This window comes from Entelurus aequoreus, linkage group LG07 (assembly GCF_033978785.1).
Source record: "Entelurus aequoreus isolate RoL-2023_Sb linkage group LG07, RoL_Eaeq_v1.1, whole genome shotgun sequence".
NCBI lineage: Eukaryota > Metazoa > Chordata > Actinopteri > Syngnathiformes > Syngnathidae > Entelurus > Entelurus aequoreus.
In genome coordinates, this window is record NC_084737.1 from 37,992,572 (window position 1) to 38,009,545 (window position 16,974).

Sequence of the window (16,974 nt, forward strand, 5' to 3'; positions counted from 1 at the left end):
CACTAATTGTAAGCGTATCTTGTGTTTTTTATGTTGATTTAATAAAAAAAAAAATATATATATATATTTTTATTTCTTATTTTTATTCTTGTGCGGCCCGGTACCAATCGATCCACGGACCGGTACCGGGCCCGGTGGTTGGGGACCACTACTCTAGGGGGGCAAACTTGCATGGGATCCATGGGGTTGCTATGATTTTGTGCTTAAATCAAAGCATCATTTACACGCAGTTTCCGAGGGACTGTCGTTGATAGTTCACAGACACTCTGATTGTTACAATGTGTTTTTAGGGCGGCTTTCAAAGCTTTGACTGCAGGCAGCGTGAAGAAGACTGAGAATTTCATAAGCGACAGACTGGCTCGTCGGGTTGCCATGGATACTGGGTCAAGAAGATGCCACGGTCATCTCTCGTTTCTGTTTTTTTTTTTTTTTTTTTTAGAGGCAGAATGCACTAAAGTACTCTCCAATCAGGCAAGGAAACGGCAGCTCCAGTAATGAGAACGTCAGGTTGCATGATGGAACACCCACACTTCTAGCACCAAACAACAAACACACACTGTGTATAGCTACTACAACTCAATGTTCTTACTTTAAACACAAACCAATGCATGGTACCCAAGAAGGGTGTGACGGAGATGTACACCACCACCAATATGCAGATTTTACAGCACAAATATGGACTCAAATAGCTTGTCCCAAGTACCTGTTTTGGACAATACATCTACATTACCTCATTTCAGGAGCAGGTTCTCAAAGGACAATACTATGGAGAGAAAAAAACAACTTGATTTCAGAATAGTCAGTGTAGTTTGTACAGCAGTAGAAATGTACTAACCACTGAAATTGACCCATTGCAGCCATTATTTTCTAAATAGCTAAAAATGTGAGTACCAAGACAGTTGTCTTCAGTCAAGCGTAGTTGTAGCATCTTGAGTGGGGACCTGCGGTTAATGGAGCGAACAAGTTTCCAGAGCTGAACCCATGCATTAAGATGTATACTTGCTGTAATGTTTCACTAATTGGGTGTGCACCTGCAATGAAGGTCAAAACAATTGTGTAACTCAACAATACTGAATCTCACAGAGGAAGAACATTGATTTACCATATAGTCTGTACGTACCTTACCGCGTCGTGTGGGTGAGCAGTTATAGGCAGGACAATGACAACAGGTGTATTTTATTCATGGAAGTGTGTATGCACAGATATAACATGACGTGATTCATGAGGCCCAATGTCCTACCATTCATCCACCGCCATTACCTCATGCTGCAGCATAATAATGCACAGCCTCACGTTGCTACAATCGGTACACGCTTACTGGAATCTGAAATATCCCAGTTCTTGCATGGCCAGCAAAAGAGGAAATTCAGAATGCTCTGGATTGGCACATATCATTTATGAGGCAAATGGCGGTCACAGCAGATAATGTTTTTCTGACAAACTGCACATTTTTCGGGCACTTTTTACTATGACCAGCCGAAGTGCACTAGTCATTTTGTCTTATCAGTATCTTGATACGCCACACCTCTTAGGTTGATGTATTATTGCGACAAATAAGTGCTCACTAACAGATTTAAGGATATGTCAACAATATTTCAGAAATAGACAGACCTTTTGTGTATGAGTACAAATTAAAAATGTTACTAACTTGAGTTCAGCTTGTGAAAAATAGGACCAAATACAAGGTGGTGGTGTTGGTTTTAGTTCCATGTAGATTTCATCTACAGTGATACCTCAACTAGAGAGTGTTTTGAGATAAGAGCTGTCACTCGGCTCGTTTTTATGTTCGAAGTTGCAAACAAAAATTTTAGTGACAAGCATCCCAGTCGTTAGTTGGCGTGTAGCAAATGTCACTCACACGCAATAGCTTATACAGCAGCTAGAGATCAACATAACTTTGTTTTCCAAACATGGACAATGCTGGGAAGAAGTAGATGATATTCATTGTTTATTTTATTTTTTCAAAAACATGGAATTGGCCACTCAATTATCATTGCTCCTCTGCACCATACTGAAGCAGAATAATACAATTATATCTAAACAGCAGACATCTATGCATGAAAATGAGAAAGCCGAGATACCACTCTCCATAAATACTGTACATTGTTATTACATTACTTAATACAACTACTGTTGTTGATAGTGTTACATTCTATTATATTGTTTTTATATGGGAGACGTTAATTTGCGATACAAGTGTTTTTAGTTAAGAGCTCGGTCACAGAACCAATTAATGTCGGGAGTTGAGGTACTACTGTATTGCTTTAATTTCTAATCAGTAATCACCTTACAGAAACGTCACACACTGTCAACCTGTACATTTGCTTTAATTTCAATTTTAGGGCTCAAATGTTAAATCACTACTGCAGTTGTGTACTTCTTACAGTATTGTGCTCCTCGACATACTACAGTGATACCAAGCCTTCAACAACAATCTGGGTTTAAAATCATCCAGACAAAGGAAGTTATTTTGGTGTCCAGCAAGTTACATAAGTTGATTTAATTGATGCTGAACCTGCTCAATGGTCACATAACCGCAGATTAAAGTTGGTGCATCGCCTGCAGGACGGCAGTGTCCCTCGTTTGAACGCAATTGAGATTAGGTAAAGCATTTAATTAATACATTAAATTAGTACAAATAAATCTAATTCTATTGCACAAACAAGTAGTTTGTGTTGCTTTAAGGGGGATTTTTAAAATTCTAAAAACAACCTGAAATACATTGTGGTGCTATTTCGGGTTGTTGACATCTGCTCATTCGACCTAAGAGATCTGTAACAAAAATTTGATTATTTCCGCCGTATTACATTTTTTTTAATCATTATGTAACAGGTATGTCAGTGTTCATCTGTTTGTCTCCGTCTAGACCATGGTTGTCAAACTTATTTTAGCCCATGGGCTGCATGGAGTAAAATATATTCCCACATGAGCCGTATTGGTAAAATCATGGCATAATAATTTAAAAATACAGCTACGATAACTTCAGATTGTTTCCTTTGTTTTACTTCGGCCCTAAATAGAACGAGCACATTCTGAAAATGTACATATCACAAATAATCCTCTTGACAAAACACTTCAAATTAGTTGAAAAGTTCTGAGGAAAAAATTGGTGCAGTTTCAAAAACACCATGAAGAACAATGAATTTAGACTTAATCTCAGTGTATCTACAAATCAATTAAACTTTAAGTCACAGCCCATCTAGGATTGAACAAAAAAACAAAGTAAAGCATAAATAAAAACTCTTCTATGTATCAACTACCTCATTTGTCATTTCCACATAATAATCCTGTAATAAATCTACAAACCATATAAACTGAGGTAGAAACTTCAAGAGGGTTGAGTTACTCCCTGCCTTCCAGGTATCACTGTTTATCGTTAGAAAAATAAAAGCTGTGCAATGTGTGAACAATTTCAACAAACCAAACATAAAAACTTAAAAGACTGACAGTATTGTAGTAAATCACACACTGTTCACTTTCTTTACATTTGCACAGAAGAGTTTTCACAGAACTGTATCAATGTGCAGTGTCTCATGCAGCATTTTAAGTGGGGATACCAATTGTTTATTTTACTCCTGTTTGTTTAAGGTTGGGTCGAGGGGGAGGAGTCGCAGCCCCGCTTTACAGTGTACCTCTTGCTTGGTATACTTGCTCGCCCCGGTATAAACTATTGGCTTGCCTGACATAATTGTTTTTGCGACATCCAATGGACATATTTGAAACAGCAGTTTCTTTAATTTAAAAATACTCAATTTTACACTTAGCAAACTCATCTCACGGGACGGTTTTAACCTGCCGTTTGTTTGATATCCCTGGTCTAGATTAATATTTCCAATAGAAATATGAAACTTACAGAATCTGCTTTTTCTTTTCAATGAGTGATGAGTTGACAATTTCGTGCAACTGTGCAGGATGTGACATTTCTTTACGTAACTTGTTACGCCATGTGTGCACCCTAGAGGTCAGAGGTTAGAATAGCAGCAGCAATCAACTGTGCATAAAAAGTGAAAAACACACTCACTTATGCGTCAGTGGAAACTGTAGAGGACATTATCCCTTTCTCTCTCAGAACATATGAATTGCAAATTAATATTTTATCGCTCTGTTGGACATTTAGGGTTTTTAGTTGTTGACTGTAAACCTTACAGCAGTTTGTTAAAAGCACAATTAACTGTGAGGCAAATGAGAAATTTGATATTGGCAAAGTGCATGAACTTTATTTGACAGGCTGTACAAGCAGCACCACAGTAAATACAATATCCTGTAAGGCTCCTATTGACAATTGACTTGATTTTGCCCACTTTTCCAACATTTTGAAGTGAACAACATTCACAATGAGATTAAGTGATCTGCCCCCAAAATGTCAACATCAAGGCAATCTGCCGTGTGCTGTTATGGATGAAATGTTCAGGAAGTAATTAATTCACTATTCAAATGGTGATGTGAAATTTCCCCATTGTGGGATAAATAAAGACTATCCTATCCTAGTACTATAAAATCATTCTACACTAGTTCAAGTTACTGCCTTTTACTTCTCCCCACCCAGGTTTTGTTTATTATACAAAGTACCAAACAAAAAATGTGTTTTATCAGTGTGCAATAAAAAAGCAGAAAACTCATGAATATTTTCTAACTTTCCATCCCATCCATCTCCAAAGCCAGCAACAGTATGAAGTCTTGCTTTGCATGCTGCTTTGTCTTGGCACATTTACACAATAAATCCAGGTCAGGTCCCTCACTGTGCGATTATTATCTGCTGTTTGTTCAACAGTGCAGTGCATCAGCTATAATGACGAGGGTGGGGCTTGGCCTCAGGGTTGAGCCTCAGATCTGCCAGTTGATGTCTCCCTCTGGCAAGGAATCAAACTGATATTCATGGCTCACAAGTTTGTCTTTGATGCTTAAAGATGGGCCAACAGCAGTGGTGTGTCTTCTTTGGCTTTGCAATGTTTCAGGCTGTGTTATTTTTTTGCGTGGAAGACAGATTACTGCCAGTGAACCTGAGCTCCCACCTTGGAATGGCGCTTGGCCTCCATGACAGAGAGGACCTTTTGCTCTTGTATGTCCTTCAGCCTCTTCTCTTCTACAAAACAGACCAGAGAATCCCGCATGTCCACCACTTCGATCATCTGCTGCAGGACACGTTCTTCTTCGGTTTGCTGCTCTGGTGTCTTGTCTGCCACACAAACACACAAAAGTCATATTGAATTCAAACTTAAACATAGAACACATAATCAGTGCCATAGAAATATAAATATATACATGCTAAAACAAGGAAAATATAAGGCTATCGTTGCATGAACTGCTTTTCAACTCAAAAAACAAAACATCAACATCGGAAAACGATGACAACAAACATTCCTTGAAGCACCACATTAGAGCAGGTGCTGGTGCTCAGCGCTCTACATCAGAGGTGTCAAAATTGTTTTCATTAAGGGCTACATCGCACTTGTAATAGGGAATAATGTAAGAATATAAATGTATAAGTATTTGCCTCATATTACACAATTGCCTATGCGTTTAATTATTCTATATTTTTTTACGTACACTGTAAAAATAAAAATAAAAAGTAAAAACTGGCAGCTTGGTTGCCAGCATTTTACCGTAAAATTTACGGTGGTTTTTACAGCATATTACTGTAAATGGAAAAATAGTATCACCTTTTAAAAATGAATTCTTATAAATTAAATTCAGGTCACCAAGCTGCTAGTTTTCTTTACTGAAACATCTACTTTTATTTACAGTGTACAAATTGATGGATAACTTTAAAATGATAAATCAAGCAGATATATATATATATTTTTTTCCATTTTAACAAAAACAGTGTTTGGCATGTATGAGCCTATATTTGTTGGAAGTTGAAAAAATATGCAATTGTATGCCGTACAAGTATTTTTTCTGTCAAAATGGAAATAACACATACTTTTATTAAGACAAATTGAAGCACTTCATTGATGCATAATATTTTCAGGCTTTTTGCGGGCCATGTAAAAAGATGTGGTTCCCCCGGGCCTTGGGTTTGCGCTACATGGTTGGGAACTTATTGCATTTTCTGTATTACTTGTCCTCAATAGGGTCACCGATTAGCTGGAACCTATGACAGCAGATTTTGGGTCTGAGGTGAGACATTCTGTGCACTGGTCACCAGTCAATGACAGGACAAACAACAATTAACACGCATATTCCAACATATGAAAAATTTAAGAGTGGGAGAAAGCCAGTGTATGCAGAAAAACCCATGCATGCACAGGGTGAACATGCAAAATCTACACAGATCCAACAGATTTTAAACTCCAGTGGAAATTCAAACCAACAATTCTGGACTGTCAGACAGGTATGTTAACCATTACACTACTGTGCTTGTCACTTTAAGCACTAGTTAGGTAAACATATTGTCATATATAATTGTAGTATGCAAACATTCCAACAGTACCATTCAAGTCTATGTATTTCCTCAGCTCCAACTCCAAAATGCTCTGTTTGTCTTCAAGTTCCAGCTGCCGAGACCTAAGAGAAGAAACAACAACAACATGGCCTTGTCACATTATTGCTGTAACTGCAAAAAGCTGGCTCAGTAATTACACAAGCTGTTACCATGCAGAGGAAAAACAGTGTTTCTGGGTGAAAGCTAAGCAGATGTACTGTAATATTCCCTGTGCGGCTTCCTGTTTCTTCTATTCAGTTTGGGTGTAAACTTACGCCAGCATGAGGTCAGACTCCTCCGAGACCAACGCGTTCTTCTCATGGACCAGTTGGATCCACTGTTCGATCATGTCAGGGGAGCTGTCGTTGTCTAATGGTGTAAAATAACAAGATTGGAATTGATATTTTATGTCTGCACCAGGACATAATGATCACCATTACAATAGAAAGTAGAACATTAATATATGTAATAATGGTTGGTTCTTACTAGCTTCTCCTCGCACAGTTTGTTCAAGCACAACACCTTTCTGCTCCAAATCTAGGAAAGTCGCTTCAATTTCTTCCAGTCTTCTTTGGATTGACTGGTCAAGAAAGCATAATTTATTTAGACAAACAGGCATCAATTAGAATACATGAAAATATCACAAATGGCGTTGAACCTAACGTGGCATCACACTCACCTGCGCTTGGCGCAGTCGTTGTAACTCACTCGTTTTTGCTCGCCGCTCCAGTGTCCTCATCTTCATAACTTCCAACTTACCTGCCTCTGCAGAGTCTGATGATAATGCCTGAAGCTGGAATGTTGTTGTGAGTATTTCTGCTTTACATGTGGCAATTTACATTTCTATGCTTACCTTTTCCTCCAATAAGTCAAAGTCATCCTGTTCAAACATATCATCTTCGTCCTCGTCTCCATCAACATTCTCTTCAGAAGTGCTGTGAGCATGTCTGAATGTTGTTTCTGGAGGAAACATACAAATAACATTAAAGCAAAACTTTTTTCTACCTCCTAAATGTCCTCAGCCTCACAGTCTTAACTCACCGACTCTCCCAGGTTGACTAACATGGACGCTGAGTCGAGTGCTGATCCTCGGTGAGGACAGATTCCAGGGGGAGAACTTGGATCGTAATCTGGGCTGCCCATTGGGTCCCTCTTTTTTCCTAAAGCAACGTCGGTTCCTTTTTTCCCGAAAGTGACCAGCTGTGCTCCCGCTCCAGTAGCCCTCCTCTTCTTGTCCTTCCTCTGGCCTCGGAGGACTCGTGCCTCCTGCTGTCACAGAGGAGGAGGAGCAGGACGATGAGCATCCCCGGGTCTCGGAGTCAGAGTCTGCATTGAAGGTCAGAAGATTTACCAGCTGGTCTTTTTCATCGTCTGTGAGCTTCAGTTTACGTAGCGACTGCTTGGGGCGTGAGTCAGGAGCTGGTTCAGGTATCTCTTGCTCTGGGGCTGAAGGTGGATTAATTTTAGGAGTTGTAGGAATGACAAGGTGAACTGTGCGAGGTTTTACTATTGGAGGAGAGGGTTGGGGGCTGGGCATGGGCTGTCGAGAGAGACGGGGTTTGGGGAGAGGGTACAGCGCTGCGGAATGTTCGTCATTCTCAGCTTTTGCATGTTCGTCAGCAGGGGGCGAATTTTCTTTGGAATCAGGTAGCTGCTGGTCCTGCCCTTCGGAATAAAATGACTGTGGAGGAACACTGTCCGTTGTGTGCTCATACTCCTCATCTGAGGGTGATGGTGTGGAACCTTTGCTTGAAAGTCTGTTCTGTCCATTTTCTTTACTTTCCTATAAGAGAGACGGCATAAAAAAGCAAGCAGATAATTTACTTTCTACAATAACTACTGTAGAAAGAGTTGTAGATGACAACAATGTATACTGCTGGATGTGTGGATATTCTCAAGTATTTCAATACACAAGTGAATATAAGCACATGTGCAATTGTTCTATCTAGTGTAGAATGTAGAATAGCTATTAAACTATTACCAACATTTTTTTTAATTTGTCATATTGTGGAACGTGAAATATATACAGTGGGCCAAGTTAAGATCTTGTATGATGTAAACATAGAAAATGTAAATATATTTCAAAAACAAACTGCAGTGCACATGGTAAAATTGTATCAACTCTGTTCATGTAAAAAATAAAGTGGTTACAAACAGATACAAGTTAATTAAAAAATGTCCCAAAGAAAATAATTCATATAATCAGCAACATATTTATATCATACACAATAACTTATTGAATATGGAATCATGAGTATTACCCTTCAAATGAAGAGTCTAACAAAATGTCTCCTTGTACTCAATCTGCTAAATGATGCGAAGGAGTCAGCTGTTTGGGTTTGATGACAAAGTAATGATGGCGTAGAATGATACGTAATGCATATGCTGTAACACCAACACACATATCGGCAGAAAAATGTTTGCACCAATTCTACTGGGGTGCCCACCTTATATGAGGATATTCTAGCTGTATCTTCCAGTTCCTCCGAGTGCAGCTCACAGTAGAATCTCCCTAAGGGGATAGATATCACAAATAAACAGAGTTGAAGTCATAAACGGGTGCATTTAAGTGTGCTAAAAAGGCAATGCCTGTGCCTATTCTGTGCTCTTTAATTAAATTAGTAGTATTGCCGTAAAAACAAAAATGGCGACGGTCGACACTGGCAAAATAGTTTAGTTTTTTATCAAAAAAAATGAAGCGGGGGGAAAGCGAAGAAAACGGGTGTCTTTTAGCTGCATCTCTGACTCTTGATCAAGTACCACTGAAAAAAATAAATCACCATGCAGTAGATTTTGCTTTGATAGCAGCACTGAAATTTCAAACTAGCAGAGCAGTGTCATGTAACATGTAGCATATTGTATTGCTCTTTGACCTTCTTTTGCAATGTCATTCAAAAGTCTGATTAGGGTAGCCCACCTGTGTCCTGATGGAAGGTGTAGTCTCCAAGTCGCAGTGTGATGCCACAGCGATGGCAGGTCAAGCAGCTGCGATGAAAGAACTTTCCCTCGGCACTGATGCGCTCAAGCACGTAGACTCGACGGCCACAGAAGCAGCACTTGTCACTGCTGGCCAGGGACAGGGAAGCAGGTTCAGGCTCAGGCTCAGGCAGAAGTGCAGGTGGCGGACTGAGATCAGGGGGTGTGGGAGGCACCGTCTGAGGGAAGAGGTCAGAAGGAAGATGGAAGTTAAGTAGCAACAAAAAGAAGGTATCTACCAGTAGATCAGGAAAGGCCTGGAAGCCATTTGCAGCTCGCAGCTAGTTTTATAATGGCCCCCGGCACATTCTAAAAATTGTTTACACGATGCTTTCAGTGACAATCTATAATGTAAATAGTCATGAAAATAAATAAAAAACACATTGATATGAGAACGAACATTATATAAGTCTGATTAGTGCATAAAAACTCACACTGTCCTCTTCTCCCATCTTTATCTTGTTTTCTGTTGCTTGCTGCTTCCCAGCTGCCAGTTTCTCCTGCAGAGCAAATTATGTCTGTCAGCTATCATGTGATTATAAACATTTTGACTGACAAAAACACACACACAGAGGAATAAACCATTGTGGTGACTAAGTAAATATTCCCTTGAACAAATGTCCAAGCTTGAGTCACAACCTGCTCAAGAACTTAGAGCAAAGGTCCAGACAACACCCAGCAGCGTGCCAACATGTTTCAACCTCACTTTATGGAACATTTTTGATGCTGTGTTGTCTTCAGCAACAGTGGGCGTACCTTGCGTCTTTGCAGAGAGTTGTGCTTCAGTTTATTGAGGAAAAAGACAGCAGAGTGTGTCTGGGAGAGAGTCAGAGGCTTGGATGAAGGCAGGAAGCCTGTGGGCTCTGGAGCTGAAAGACAGAAAGAGAAGTAACCTATTAGGCAACTTACCTTTTATTTCACAACACATTCCCACGTTGGCCTACTTGCAGTATTGGAAACCTGAATGTTATGTCAAATGTTGTGATTGCATCTAATGGTGTCAAAAACACCTCGCAAGTATGGACTAAAGCCTCTCATTTGCACCTCAAAATGAACACGACCACTTCACAGAAAAACTCCTAAGCTAAGGTTACCGGTGAATGGCGGCTCCCTGCTGCCTGCACATCCGATCCCAAGCAGAGCATCACAGCGGGATGGGGATATATAACACCCCCACTTCAGGTCAGTCACAGCTTTAAAAATTCACGTGTATGAAGCACACATTCATCTTGCTCATATTGCCATACAAATTCATCCTCAGAGATTGGAAATAAAATCCTTATTTAGCGCAGATGCTCATCCTGTCAGTTCCTGACAAAACAGCTACACACCAAGGGCTGGTTGGATGCAGGATAGAAGCAGCACCAACAGCTGAACACAGCACTTGTGCTCAATGAATTATGGGTAATGAGCTCTTAAAGAGACAGTGTACAAATTACACACGTTCCAGTGGGAGGATGAGCATGTTAGCGACTGAGTTACATAACAGAGATGCTTCTGTCACCAACCACCTTCTTCAAAAATGCACAAGCATCAGCATTTACATTACTTATTTATTACAAACATTCCATACTGCATTTTTATCATTTTGTTGAAACATAATATAACAAGACTGTACCGTGTTCCTCATGACGATATTCAACCTGCAGCTTCAGTAAGAAACTGTGTGCATACAGTATATGTATGTGTTACATGGTATTCAATGACAACAGCATGTGTTAAAGATACCTCTTTTAAACATATTATTTTTAGAAAATGGTATCATGTGACAAAACATGAAATAAAGAGTTTGGAATATATTTTCTAACAAAAAATAGCCTACTCATTAGGGGTGTCCAAAGAAAATTGTTTCTTGAATGAATCGTAAATCTTATTTGTGATGATTCTTAAATCGATTAAAAAAAATCTGTCCTGTCCAGCCATTCAGGCAAATAATATTGTTGACAAAATTGAAGTGTTGGATACTTCTGTTGTTGCCTTTTTGTATTTGACTTTATCAAATCTTTGGGTATATTTTACTAAACAAAAAAAGATTTTTTACGTAATACAGAAGTTATCAGAGCTGTTTATCTATTTTTAAGGAGGAATGTAGTTAATCACAGAACTGACACCCAATGTTATTAAAAGAGTATTGCTTTTGAATCGAGAATCAATTCTGAATTGAATCGTTGCCTCCAAGAATCGAATCGAATCTTGTGGTGCCCAAAAATTCACAGCCTTACTACTCCTATAACGTGGATGACAGACACATGCATTTTGACATTTTTTTGATGACATACAATAGTTTACCTGGTGTTGGCACAGTGAAGGCATCTTTAACCTGGGTGAGGTAGAGGACCATAGACAGTTTGTCAATCTGACCGCCGTTGTCAATGTCACTGGCAGACATGACAGGTGGAATGCCAAGCTCTTTCTCCAAGATACTGAAGGCCCGTTGGTGATTGTGGACAGAACTGGGCATGTTTACTGAGTTCATGTCACTGTGTTGAGGAAATAAAGTTACAGAAAACTTTAGCTACTTTTAGCTGAAGGGTCAAAGTAGCAGTAAAAGTTTCTTACTTGTTTACTTTTAGCCTAACCACTGATGAATATCATTACACCATAACTCTCAAACCATAATCAGTTTTAGGTTGAGTTACTGGTGGCTGACTTACATGAGCTGAGGTCTGAAGTGGTGAATCAAAGCACAGAGAGCCCGCCCAGACCGCCAAGAATTGGTGAAATCTTTGACATCCACATTGTTGTAACCAGCAGTGTGGTTTTGGCACCATTTTAACAACTCCTCAAAACCATGGAATGCATCTTAAAGACATGTACAGACAATCCATTAGTCTGCAGCCCTTTTGTGGTTATGATAAATACATTTTTTTCAATGCTATGACAAATACAAACGCAGTCTCATTTAAGTAACACTGCAGAGACAGGGCTGATGTAAACTGACCTTGACACTCATACGACCACCTGTTCTTTTGCTTCTTGCTGGATGGATTGGATTTATCAATATCATAAAGGTGCTGCACCTTAAAAAGTGACGGTTGAATTACTAAACCTGCACAGCCTTAATAGTGATGACAATCGAGGGACGAGTTAATAATAAGATTACAGCGCTCACCTGGTTAGTCGGAATGGAGGACAGGTTGACTCTCATGTATCGTGTTTTAGGGTCGATGCTGTAAGCGGCATAGTTTTTGCTGGTGTTTTCTGGTGTGGTTTGTGACAGGACCTGATAGATGCTTTCTCTAGAAATTTTAAGCAAAAGTAGCAGATATATGGGATGCAGATTAGAATCAGTATGAAGCACTACACCTATTATGATGCAACACACAAAATTTGTTAGGGGTGGGGAAAAAATATCGATATGGCAATATATCGCGATATGTTTTGAAATTATATAATATTGATTTTTTTTTTATGTCTAATTGGCTGTTTGCAACTTGCTCAAAGGGTACATTTCTTAAACCTAAAAATTTAACAAGAACCCACTGGCTAGCTTATTTCACCATTAGTAGTATAACAAAACATATATATTTTTTAAAGTGTCTATATTTTTTACAATTACAATAGTACCTCAACTTAAAAGTGCCCCAACTTGAGTCTTACTCGCTAGCATTAGTTTAGAGCTAGATGGACATAACTTTGTTTTCTAACAATGGGAGGGAAGAAAGTGAGTGTGAAGGACAGTGCTGAGAAGAGAGGTGGAGGATATTTATTGACTTAAAAAAAGAAATAAAAATCATGACCAAACACGTCAGCAACTTGGCAATGCAATTTAAAGGCCTACTGAAACCCACTACTACCGACCACGCAGTCTGATAGTTTATATATCAATGATGAAATATTAACATTATAACACATGCCAATACGGCCGGGTTAACTTATAAAGTGACATTTTAAATTTGCCGCTAAACTTCCGGTTCGAAACGCCTCTGAGGATGACGTATGCGCCTGACGGGTATGCCTTCCACATTGAAGCTAATACGAAAAAGCTCTGTTTTCATTTCATAATTCCACAGTATTCTGGACATCTGTGTTCGTGAATCTGTTGCAATCATGTTCATTGCATTATGGAGAAAGAAGCTGAGCAAGCAAAGAAGAAAGTTGTCGGTGCCAAATGGACGTATTTTTCGAACGTAGTCAGCAACAACAGTACACAGCCGGCGCTTCTTTGTTTACATTCCCGAAAGATGCAGTCAAGATGGAAGAACTCGGATAACAGAGACTCTAACCAGGAGGACTTTTGACTTCGATACACAGACGCCTGTAGAGAACTGGGACAACAAAGACTCTTACCAGGATTACTTTGATTTGGATGACAAAGACGCAGACGTGCTACTGTGAGTATGCAGCTTTGGCTTCTAAACATTTGATTGCTTGACCGTATGTGCGCAACTTTTTTTTGCGTATGTACGTAACTTTTTTAAAATATATAAGCTTTATGAACCTTGGTTTAGGTGAACGGTCTTTTGGGCTGAGTGATTGTGTGTGTTGATCAGGTGTTGTATTGGCGTGTTCTATGGAGCTAGGAGCTAGCATAGGAGCTAGGAGTTAGCATAACAAAGACGTAGGTGTTTTTATGCAGGATTAATTTGTGTCATATTATTATTATTATTATTTTTTTATTTATTTATTTTTTTTTAAATAATGTCCTGCCCAGCTTCTCGGGCAAATCATATAGCAGATGTAGATGCCCATATCGGCTGTTCAGATTTACTTTACAAAAGAGAAGTGTAGGATACTTCTCTTGTTGCCTTACTTGTATTTTGACTTTATTAAATGTATTTATATTATCATTTGGTGCAGCCGGGCCGGAGCAGGAGGGGATAGAAAGAGAGAAAAAGGAAGACAGAGGGGGGAATTGTGGGGACAAGAGGGGGATTAGACAGAGAGACAAAAACAACAACAGCAAACACAACAACAACAACAACAGAGCAACATCAGCAAATACGACATGTACAAATATGATGGTAAAAGTAATAGCAAATAAGCAGTTAGCGAAAATTTAAAAAAAAAATAAAAAAATACAGAAATGACAATGAGCATTATTACACTAAAAATGGAGCAATATGAATACCAATAGAAATAGTGCTATTGATAATAAACAATACCAGTACTTTACCTTTATTATCAACAATACAATTGTTCAAATGCAACAATACATATACGTAATGATAACTTGAGATACGAAAGAATGCAGAAAAATGGAGGGGAAGAAAGAGAAGCAACCTTAACCTTGTAGATTGTTATAGTAACAATAGGTTAAGCTTTGTCAGTGTGCCATGTGTTATACCCAGTTTACCCTAGGGCAACAACGTTAATATATGTTTGATGAAACGTGATTATGTGCATGAGTGTATGTGTGCATATGTACTTGTATATGTACAGTATGTGTATGTGTGCTTGTACAGTGAATGTATATGTACAGTATGTGTATATGTGTGTACAGCGAATGTATATGTACAGTATGTGTATACAGTATGTGTGTTTGAACAGTCAATCAATCAATCAATCAATGTTTATTTATATAGCCCTAAATCACAAGTGTCTCAAAGGGCTGTACAAGCCACAACGACATCCTCGGTACAGAGCCCACATACGGGCAAGGAAAAACTCACCCCAGTGGGACGTCGGTGAATGACTATGAGAAACCTTGGAGAGGACCGCATATGTGGGTAACCCCCCCCCCTCTAGGGGAGACCGAAAGCAACGGATGTCGAGTGGGTCTGACATAACATTGTGAAAGTCCAGTCCACAGTGGATCCAACACATCAGCGGGAGTCCAGTCCACAGCGGGGCCAACAGGAAACCATCCCGAGCGGAGACGGGTCAGCAGCGCAGAGATGTCCCCAACCGATGCACAGGCTAGTGGTCCACCCGGGGTCCCGGCTCTGGACAGCCAGCACTTCATCCATGGCCACCGGACCTATGCAACTCCCCCTCGCAAGGGACAGGGGAGAAGAGGAGAGAAGAAAAGAAACGGCAGATCAACTGGTCTAAAAAAGGGGGGGTCTATTTAAAGGCTAGATTATACAAATGAGTTTTAAGATGGGACTTAAATGCTTCTACTGAGGTAGCATCTCTAACTGTTACCGGGAGGGCATTCCAGAGTACTGGAGCCCGAATAGAAAACGCTCTATAGCCCGCAGACTTTTTTTTGGCTCTGGGAATCACTAATAAGCCGGAGTTCTTTGAACGCAAAAAACAGTGAATGTATATGTACAGTATGTGTAAATGTGTGTTTGTACAGTGAATGTATATGTACAGTATATGTATGTGTGTGTTTGTACAGTGAATGTATGTGTAGTATGTGTATGTGTGTGTTTGTACAGTGAATGTATATGTACAGTATGTGTATATGTATGTTTTTACAGTGAATGTATATGTACAGTATGTGTATACAGTATGTTTGTATAATGAATGTGCGTGTGGATATACGAACTTTGAGTGTGTAAATATGTACTGTATTTATTTGTATATGTATGTGGGAGCGTAGGTACCTATGTATGTCTGTATGTATGTGTGTGAGTATATGTGAATTTGCATGTACAATACATTTGACTCCCAGTGTGTGCGGGAGCCAGAGTACGGCCCCAGCCTCCCCGAGAACCCATCCCACAAACAGTAGGTGTGGTGCCCAGGGAACCAGGGGCCACCGCCCCCACGCAGCCAAGCCGGACAGCGACAGGAACCCCAGAGCCTGGCCCACCGTGCCGCCCACAAGAGCCAGCAGCAGGCCGCAGACAGACGCACCCGGCAGAGGACAAGGCACGAGAAAAACAGGGGGAAGCCAGACCCCAAGCCAGCGAGAGACCACACCCCACACGGACAGAAAGGCGGGACGCCCCGCCCGAGGGGCCCGGAGACCCCCCGCAACCGGACGGGAAGACCGCCCCCGCCCCACCGGCAACAGGGCCCCCACGAGCCCCCCCCCACCCCCCCACCCCCGGAGAGCGCGGCGAGGCCAGCCCACGGCCACCCCACCCAAGCCGGCCGCCACAGGACCACCCAGCACGGGGCCACAGGAACCACCCACCCCACCCGCAGGGACCCCAACGATGGAGATGGAACAACCAGCAACCGCCCCGCCGAGTCCCCCCCCTGAGGTAGGGGAATAAATAAATAAAATAAATAAATACATAATAATAATAATAATAATATTAATAAAATATATTTTTTTTAAAAAAGGGGAGAAAAAAAATAAATAAATAAATAATTAAATCTATTTATAAAAAAAAATAAAAATAAATAAATAAATACAAAAAGAATTAAAAGAAGATCACAGACATGCTGACACACAAGGTCGCTACCCCAACAACTGGCCGACTCGCAGCACCTCGGAATACCCTGCAGCACCAAGCCACCACAGTAGACGCAGGGACCAGACCCAGCAGGCCCCAACCAAGACGGCCACCCGGAAGGGATGGACGGCGGGACCCAGGAGCTCCAGACACGCAGTCCGGATGCAGTAGCCTGAGGCGCCGACCCCCACCCGACAGGCAGGCCCAGAACGTACCCCCAGAAATATACATACATATATATATACATACACATAAACATACACATGTACACATACACAC

General features: G+C 40.4%; 1 protein-coding gene across 1 annotated transcript in view; it reads right to left on the reverse strand.

The window, feature by feature from the left end:
* Nucleotides 1-4,178: 4,178 nt before the first annotated feature.
* The window catches only part of mical1 (microtubule associated monooxygenase, calponin and LIM domain containing 1), a 75,113-nt gene continuing 62,317 nt past the window's right edge, over nt 4,179-16,974 (reverse strand). Inside the window, exons 11-25 of the mRNA XM_062053501.1 lie at nt 12,513-12,639; nt 12,342-12,420; nt 12,055-12,202; nt 11,690-11,880; nt 10,157-10,269; nt 9,835-9,900; nt 9,342-9,579; nt 8,872-8,936; nt 7,466-8,207; nt 7,278-7,384; nt 7,104-7,217; nt 6,911-7,004; nt 6,700-6,793; nt 6,434-6,507; nt 4,179-5,176 (exon numbers count right to left, since the gene is read on the reverse strand). Of these exons, the coding sequence (XP_061909485.1) occupies nt 4,986-5,176; nt 6,434-6,507; nt 6,700-6,793; nt 6,911-7,004; nt 7,104-7,217; nt 7,278-7,384; nt 7,466-8,207; nt 8,872-8,936; nt 9,342-9,579; nt 9,835-9,900; nt 10,157-10,269; nt 11,690-11,880; nt 12,055-12,202; nt 12,342-12,420; nt 12,513-12,639 (2,443 nt within the window). The 3' untranslated portion in view covers nt 4,179-4,985. The remainder of the gene's footprint in view (nt 5,177-6,433; nt 6,508-6,699; nt 6,794-6,910; nt 7,005-7,103; nt 7,218-7,277; nt 7,385-7,465; nt 8,208-8,871; nt 8,937-9,341; nt 9,580-9,834; nt 9,901-10,156; nt 10,270-11,689; nt 11,881-12,054; nt 12,203-12,341; nt 12,421-12,512; nt 12,640-16,974) is intronic.